Raw genomic sequence first — 8,485 nt, forward strand, 5'->3', positions numbered from 1 at the left:
AAAAGAGAACTAATGACAATATTCAAAGAGCTCAACAACGTGTAGAGGCGCGTGACATTCTAATACGCGGCTATGGGTCGATGGAAATAGATACTACGGGCAAAAAATATAGGTCTACGTGCTACATTAAATGCTACAGTCAGTAAGCAGCGAGATCTTTTTGTACTTGCGTCCACCTAACATCAGATACTTGTTAGTAGATATAATAGCAACAACATAAAGGACGACAGTATAATCTATTTCGACGTCCTATGGCTGGCATCTACAATACAGTTGATAGCAGTTATCATCCAATGATCTTGACCGTCGTTTGTTCATTCTTCAAGGTGCTTCGTAGTAGTCCATCGTTTGCTAGTGGTTAAAGTGGTTCTTTTTTTATATACAAAAGCTTTTCTGCATGCTGTTGGTATGATCCTAGGTAGTTGCTGACAAAATTACTTTTCGTTTGTCTTTGTGCGATACACCTAAAAACGTTATTCACAGTTGTAGTTGCAATCTAGTGAATTTTTAGATTATAGAATGTAGCATGCTTTTCAGGATCTAATTCGAAAAGTCCTCAATTAGTCTGCACAGGTTAAATATGAAAAAAAAAAGCTGCAGAGTACCGATGAATATCAAATTCTATAAAAATAATTATTATAAAGTGCATTACTTCGATCATAATTTTAATCGTAGATAAAGAGACAAAACTCGAAGTAGCGTTTAGGCGCACACAGTTCAGAGCGGTGCTAACAGAACGTTATAAAAAAAACATCAGCTACATTTAATAGAATTATAATTGAAACAGCGTTATATTAACTAGTTGCCATTTCAAATAGAAAGTCGTTAATATTTGGAACGATCTGACGGTTGTATTAGAACACAATTCCCCGGAAGGTATTTTCCAACTATGGACGTAACATGTATGACTGTTAATAAATTAGTTTATTGTATAAAGTGTAACTGAGGTGATATCTGTTTGTTTATGTGTACGTAATTATCTTAGATATATAAGCTTTGCTATTGACCTTCTGCATGAAAAATGTCAGTGAATTTGTTATAACATTTAAAAGTTTGGTTTTAACACGGAGTACAGTCTTTCAGAAAGATCGCCATTAATCCTCATTATTAATACTACGCGTGAGAATAAGTTAAGGAGAAAAATCGCTAGTTTTAGGACAACGATACATTACGCGCCTATCTGAACACCCTAATGGAAAAAAGCAATTAAAGTTAATCTTATTAAATTAGGGATAATCTTTCAGCTTTTTTCATTATGAACATCTCGTGGCACCTGACGGCAAAATCGTCAGAATAAAAAAAAGGTTATCAAATATGTAAGACTATGAAAAGGTATCTCCAACCATCACAATTTAGGCTACTTGAAACACACAACGTTGTCTGCACACTGCACAGATATAATGAGCTTCTATTAGAATAACTATATTGAATGAAGATAACTTCAATACTAAAAGATGGTCTAGCACTTTAATACAAAAAATAAATAACCATATTCGTAGTTTTGACAGAAGTTTGTAAACTATCAGGAAAAATCGGTTCTGGGTTGCCTGAGTGCACCTGCTAAGAGCCTAGGTTCAGCTCGTATAAAGTCCTATCTGCACTATTCAGTCGTAATCTGTGACTCCGATCAGGCAAGCGTTGTTTCAAGCTTTGCACGATAGAACTGTTAGATAGATGCAGCTGGGGGCTGCTTTAAGCACAGTAACACAGATGTAAGATGTTTGCAGACTGACACAGCTGAACTTGATAAAATACAGGGAAGATAATTAGCTTTTCTATATTCATATATCACATGATATATCATATTGGGCGAATTTTTTTTAATCTGTTTCGAGACAGGTAAAGGTTACAAAAAAAAACGCGGTCGCGTTTTACACCTCGATATAGGCTAGTTTTTGCTCTCAGAACTCCATCCTGGTCTATTAATTTTAAGCAGAAACGTACTAGTACTCTTTTCACTATGATGGGGTTTGCTGAATCGTCGTCGTTTGTTCGATGCAATAGGCTAGAATTGAGTGTTCACTATATTTAATCAAAGCCAATGGCAAAACATATAAAAAAAAAATCCTGCCATGATTTATTTACTTCGAAGTGGTTAAAAAAGTGAACACATTTTAGCCATTATTCCCGTGCTAAGTCACCAAGCCACAATGATTCATAAAGAAAGGCCTCTGCTATTGACGTAAAAGCGTAAGTGCATAGTCTTTATCTTTTAAGGAATATATATATGTAGGAAGCCATGGTCGGAGTAAATCTTTAGACCCTGAAAATGAGACTGTAGGAACGTAGGATCTTGATTACCACTTAAGAGCACGGAAAATGCCAAAATATATTTTTTATATGCTTTCAATCGGTAACAGTGTGTATGTTAAGGAAGAAAACGTAGTAAAGTTTTGTTGTTTGTTAACCTCTTGTTTCAAACCGGTTTCTTTTCTGATAACGAATGAACGGATTGCTATGGAATTGATGGCATTGTCCTGTGTTGGGCGCGAGTTACTCCTCTCCCATTCGATAACTCTTGTTTTGTTAACACAGCAGACGATGTATCAACAGCTCGCGTTTCAAGGCTTTATTTCTCAGAGTAAATCGTCCTCATGATTGTAATGTAATGGAAACGTAGAGATCTAAGTTTAAAATCGGTCGAAGACATACTTCGTTACGTGCTGGTAGCTAGTTCGGTGGTATTGGACCTCGAAACAGTCTGAAATCGTAAACAATGACATTTCTATTGCTGCTACAGAACAAATCTCTGTAAAACTCATGTTGACAATCAGCCAACTTTTACGCAGTGAATAAATTTATAAACTGAGCTACTGCAAGAAAATGTGAGTTAGATATATGTAAATGCTCCCGAGGCTTACATACGTATATATGCATATAAGATAATATGAACGACACTTTTTATGGAATTTTTCCTGATAGGCGATTAATGTGATGAGGTAAGGCACTATCAGGCCCGTCTACGGCATTGGCCTAAGATCCGTTTGTGAAATTACTAACTAACAGGTAAATTGCGTATTCTTAGCTACGTCTGGATAGAAAAATAAGCGATGGCTGTCATTGAAGATTATGACTATGACATCCTTCGCACTGTTCCATGTCACGCGTTGGGATCAAAAAGTTTAGCCAAACTGTCCTCTGGCTTAAACGTTGAACAGGTCCTGCCAGGTAGGTGAGCATCTGTTTTTTTGATAGTAACGAATACTGTGTCATTAGAATTCCCATTCGGTATTAGTATGTCCAACTTGCATGAAATCACCTTTTTTTTATAGCTTGGATTTTTTAAATACTTGTTTTATAATGTAAGACATTTGACGGCGATCTTTCGATGTAGTAGTCGACTGCTTCGCTCTATCTCATGTGCGGCGTTTTGTTTCTCGGCAGTTTATTCGTTAATTTTACACTTAACCTAATACAGTTTGTAGCACAGGTGCAGACTTGCTGCTATCCAATTGCAATTATCTTGTTGTACTGTAGCCGTCATTCCGTCACTCTATCAGAGTTATTATCTTCTCCTATTGGGATATTCCAGTAATCTTATTAGCTTATTGCTGATATCTTATTATACCCAAATTGTTAAGCGGAGCCATTGACCGGTCACCCAATTGATACCATAGTTCGAGTCCAAATTTACGAATTTATATCGTGGAAGTTTTTGTAATTCATTTCATACAAATATGATTTCTATTCTCCAAGTATAGTCGTACCGTCATTTTGTTTCACCTAGCCTATTTCGTTATTCCAGTTACTCTATCCTCTGTCGTTGGCCTTATTCCTTGCTGCAAGAATCCTGTTTCTCTATTTAAAAATTCAGTGCTCCCATAGCGATCAGTCATCCTTGTATTTACAGATATAATATCAGTTGTGGCTGCGCAAATACCAGTGTTGCGTCTATAACGTTATTCAGCGACAGGTCACAAAACGAATCCGCTTTCGTACAATATTCAATCAATCATTAAAAATTAACGTCGTTGCGCATTTCGCCACAAAACATCAGATTATTTATGTAGACTTTTTTGCGAACAAATAGACTCTTTAGTGTTAGATTATAGGGTTTACAACGACAGATTAGGTGATGAACAAGTTGTTATTATGGTTTGTACGTTGTGACAAGGTGCTCCGTCTGAGTCCGGTTAAACTTTGACGGGCTGTTTACCGTAGGGGAGATGCGTTCATCCGTTATCTTTGGCACCAGAAAAATGCCAGTTATTTCTAGAATAAAACAACAAATTCAAGCGAAGATTCAAGCTATTGTCCAGTTTTTTCGCACTGTCAATGAAATTGACTTTTTTTTTGAGAAATTGATGATTTATTGCTAGCTTTTATGCGGCTTTTAGAAAATACGAAAAATATTTCTATAAGAGAAACCAGGAGATCGTCAATAAAGTTGATATCAATAAAAACGAAAAGTTAAGTAGCTCAAAAAATAATTTTTAATATATCTGAAGTTATGATACGAAAAAGGAAAATATCAGTTGCCGATTGAGTCTCCCGGATGAGCGCTAACGGTTAGACTTTTCGAGACTTTTTGCGCTATGAACTCGTTTTTGGAGCTTTCAGCCTACGGTTAACTTAGATTCTTTTGTGCGTACCGTATGTGAGGGATCACATCTACTAATATTACTTAGCACACTATAATTATTAGAAAGTTATTTGCGGATTACAAAAGGTATACTTTGAAAATGACTAATGAATAGTTCAGGTACCAAATTGACAGTGTTATCGCTGCGGATACCATTTACATTAAATGACCGTGACCGTCAAGATAACAGTCAAAAAATATATCTTAGCATAGGTACACTCTTAGAAACATTTGGTAGATAAAATTATGGCTTTAGACGGAACCCCTCGTACATACATACTTGAAAAAGTATTATTCTGGTATAAAGCGCAATAAAACATAGGTTCATTGGGTTCAGCTAGAATAAATCAAGCTTCCTTTCATAGAATTTCTATAGGCAGCGTTAAATAGCATCAATTAATTTTATCAGAAAGCTGTATTAAAATTATATACACTGTACAAAATTGCGTTTGCACCAATCCTGTATCACATTGTCAGTGCCTTAAACATCAGGTCGTTAGGAACTGATAATGACTTTTCTGTGGACTAAAGACACTCTCATGCTGCTTTTATAGGAAGAGGCGGCCATTGCCGCGACTGGCGCGTTCTAGCTGAATTAGTTTTACATCACGATAGGCTTATGCAGCTGCGAGGAAACCCGGCCGCTCTGGAAGAAACACTTAAGGCCTGGCCGCGTGAAGCTACAATCGGTACGTTGTTGTTAACACGTAGACCAGCTGTTTTTGTGTCCTAATGTCAAAGCAATGGGATATGTATGTTGACCTGAATGAATCTTGTTCCTACTCCTAGAGATCTCAGCTGTTATAGGCATCATTTGTAAAAAGGACAGCCAACTACAAATTCGTATAGAGAACTAACGGGATGTAACATGTGTTACAAATGTGCACATTCAAGTTAACAGCTAACATCCCGGCAGGCGTAAAAGTTATGCTTGCCTATACGCTCATCTATGGTCTTTTAATAAGAAAGTTTTTTTTTGCAATCTGGGCAGATTACACTAGTGAGTTTAGACTTAGCTTGGTAAAAAAAAAAAAAAATGTTGATTCTTTGACTTGAGATTTGTGCTTATTATAGTAAAAAGAGAATTCACAAATATCGTTTTGGCATTTTCAAATACGCCACTGGCATGTATAGGCTTCGCAGTGTTTTATCCTGTGAGTTCGACATCTAACTAAAGATTTTCTGTGTTCTTATTTTATTTTGATTCCCGAAGATCTAATAATTACAACTCTAGAAGCAGTAGAGCGATTTGACGTAATAGATGACTGCATTGAATCGTTCCTGGAGGACTGCCGAAACTATGAGAGCAGACGAACTATTTGGGGCGAACCGTCATTCTTGCATGCTTCGAGCTTTCGGGCGTTTGTGGTTCATTCACCGGAAGCAAAGGACACCAGTAAGCAGTATGAACGTTTTAGGACATCAAAAATAATTCTTAATTTACTTATTTAATAAATTTCGTTGCGGAATTTCGGTTGACAAATATAAAGATTATTAATGGAGAAGACTTCTTCAAATGCTGGTGTGTATAACTAAAAGAACGACTCGTTTCCACATATTTAAATCTTGCCCATTTTTCATATTTGTTTTATACATGTAAGCACCCTTATTCCCACTTAAGCACCACCGATGTTCGCCATAACATTTAATTTGCAATTGATATAGGTTCATCCATTTATGTCAAATAAAAACAACTACGGAGTTTTTATGCGGTATGATCAGTCGATAACATAAAATTATAACAATTTATTTCAATTGTTTGTTGTCATAGATTTTGTGATGCAGTTGGTGAAGCAAGTGGAAACTAATCACGTTCGTCTTTTTATTCCTGCACGAGACTTTCCAGCAGCGATGTCGAACTATCTGCATAGACTCAAACAGGTATATGTCTCGTCCAGCGTTGCGAATCATCAATAATGCTTTTGACTCTCGTTTGGCTAAGATTTTGTAGACAGATAGAATCGACACGAGTATCCATATGTGCGTTGTGCTACAGTGCCGCATTACGTTCAACGATCATACACATAAGGCCGTTATGTATGAACAGTGACCTCAACCTTTCAAACTTTTTTTTTGACTAGCTTAGCTTTTTTATTTTCAGTAAAGGTATGCACCATCATATGATCTTTTACCTATCCGATGATAACTTATTTATTATTTCTCTGGCGACAAAATTTGAGTTGTGAAAATCTATAAAATTTTCAGTTGATACTTGAATAATTCTTCTATAAAGAAGCTCCGAAGATTTTGGAAAAAAAAGATCATCTGGTTATATAATGAATGTATATATGAGCAGTATATAATGAATCACGAAGAGCTTCCAAGTGTAACTCCTGCATTTTTATCACCATAATTCTTGTCCTGTGAGGTTAAACGTTTTCCTGCAAAAGTATTTTTTTTCTATCTTTGCTCATTAAACTTCGTACGGACTTTTTTCATATTCATAATAGTTTACAATGCATTTCAGTCGCAATAGGATTTATGAAGTTTTACTGAATAAGACGTGACACCGTAGACTTATCTTTGGAGTGATGTCGAAGTTGCGTACTCAGAGGATCGATCTTTCCCCAGACGTTGCAATTCCCTATGAAAGTCAGGCACTGTCATAACGTGAAAGCAAAAAGTAGGAAACGTTCGTTATCTTATTTTCATAAAGGGCCTTCCACGAGACTTGAAAATAAGTCTCGTGGAGGGAGTTCGCAGTTTTCTTCTTCGAATTTTTCGAGTAGTGGTAGAATCTTTACCGAGCACAAGGTTCATACGACAGCTGTAGCTCCCAGGTGGAACATCATTAAAATTTTTGATAATGTAAATGTGAAAAGGTATGGGTGCATCTTAAATACAAAATAAAAGTATCGCCGAATGTCGCACCGTTATGAAATAGCGCCAACTTACATTATGAGATTAAAGTCTATCACGTTCCATATTAAACGACCAAATACATTTACTTTAACAATACGAAAACAGCATTTTAGATTTCATGTACTATTATGTATTTCTTATATATGATAATACATCGGCCATATTTTTTTATTTTTTTTAGCGGCCATTTTTTCATATACCCTTATATAATTAGATCTAGGTATATAAGTTGAGCATGTCAAGTGGATGTATAGCGAAGGATTTCTTTTTTGTTATCTTACTAATACTGAGTTCTTGCGGATACGATTTATATAGATATTAACAGTATTGCCTTATGATAGTTCCTAGTTGGATGTATATAGATTCATCTCAGGAAAAAGTATAACTCTCTGGCATAATATATCTAAGTCGTTGCGAAATCCCTTTGTTGGCTCTCTTTATGTATTCGATATTTTTTGAATTTGTGAGAATCACCCTTACATGAACCTGATCAAAGAATTAAGCAATTTTTATTGTGACTCATTATTATGTTTTCGCTTAGTTGGTAGGCCTGTTAGGAATAAACTTATTAGCCATTACTTTTAGGCCTGAAAATTAATTCTAATTTCTATGTGGGGTCATTAGTTTGTATAATTTATAGCAAAGTAGTCCTCAACGTTCAACGTGTAATTGCGGAGAGAGTGCTTCTTATCTTTAATTTTTCTCATGTCCCTTCAGTAGCTCTTCCGTCATCAAGAAGGGAATACCCAAATGGTGTTTTAAGTTCTCATTCTTCCTTTCGACGTTGGAAAATGACGAGGGATATTTGTTTTTCGTTATGCTTTTGTAACAGCTGCGTGTTGTGTCATTCTCTTTTTACAATAATTTCTAAATATCAAATGTAGGCTTTAGTGGATTTAGGTAGAAGACTTCCACGACTAACATTAAATATGGGGTAACTTTTCAACTCCGTTTCTCAGTAGCTGTTTGGACAATGCGTCTACGTTCTCACTATCCAATACGAACCATTATTGTATATAAGAGGTTAATTCAGACGTAACG

General features: G+C 35.9%; 1 protein-coding gene across 2 annotated transcripts in view; it reads left to right on the forward strand.

Annotated features, from left to right (window-relative positions):
* The first annotated feature begins 2,526 nt into the window (after positions 1-2,526).
* The window catches only part of Myd88 (myeloid differentiation primary response protein MyD88), a 7,661-nt gene continuing 1,702 nt past the window's right edge, over positions 2,527-8,485 (forward strand). The window contains exons 1-5 of one of the 2 annotated variants that reach the window (XM_022848110.2): positions 2,527-2,825; positions 3,007-3,168; positions 5,137-5,271; positions 5,796-5,978; positions 6,354-6,463. In XM_022848110.2, the coding sequence (XP_022703845.1) occupies positions 3,051-3,168; positions 5,137-5,271; positions 5,796-5,978; positions 6,354-6,463 (546 nt within the window). In that variant the 5' untranslated portion in view covers positions 2,527-2,825; positions 3,007-3,050. The remainder of the gene's footprint in view (positions 2,826-3,006; positions 3,169-5,136; positions 5,272-5,795; positions 5,979-6,353; positions 6,464-8,485) is intronic. The other variant, XM_022848109.2, reaches the window with a different exon arrangement.

The sequence above is a fragment of the Varroa jacobsoni genome, unplaced genomic scaffold (assembly GCF_002532875.2).
Source record: "Varroa jacobsoni isolate VJ856 unplaced genomic scaffold, vjacob_1.0 scaffold_1329, whole genome shotgun sequence".
Taxonomy (NCBI): Eukaryota; Metazoa; Arthropoda; class Arachnida; order Mesostigmata; family Varroidae; genus Varroa; species Varroa jacobsoni.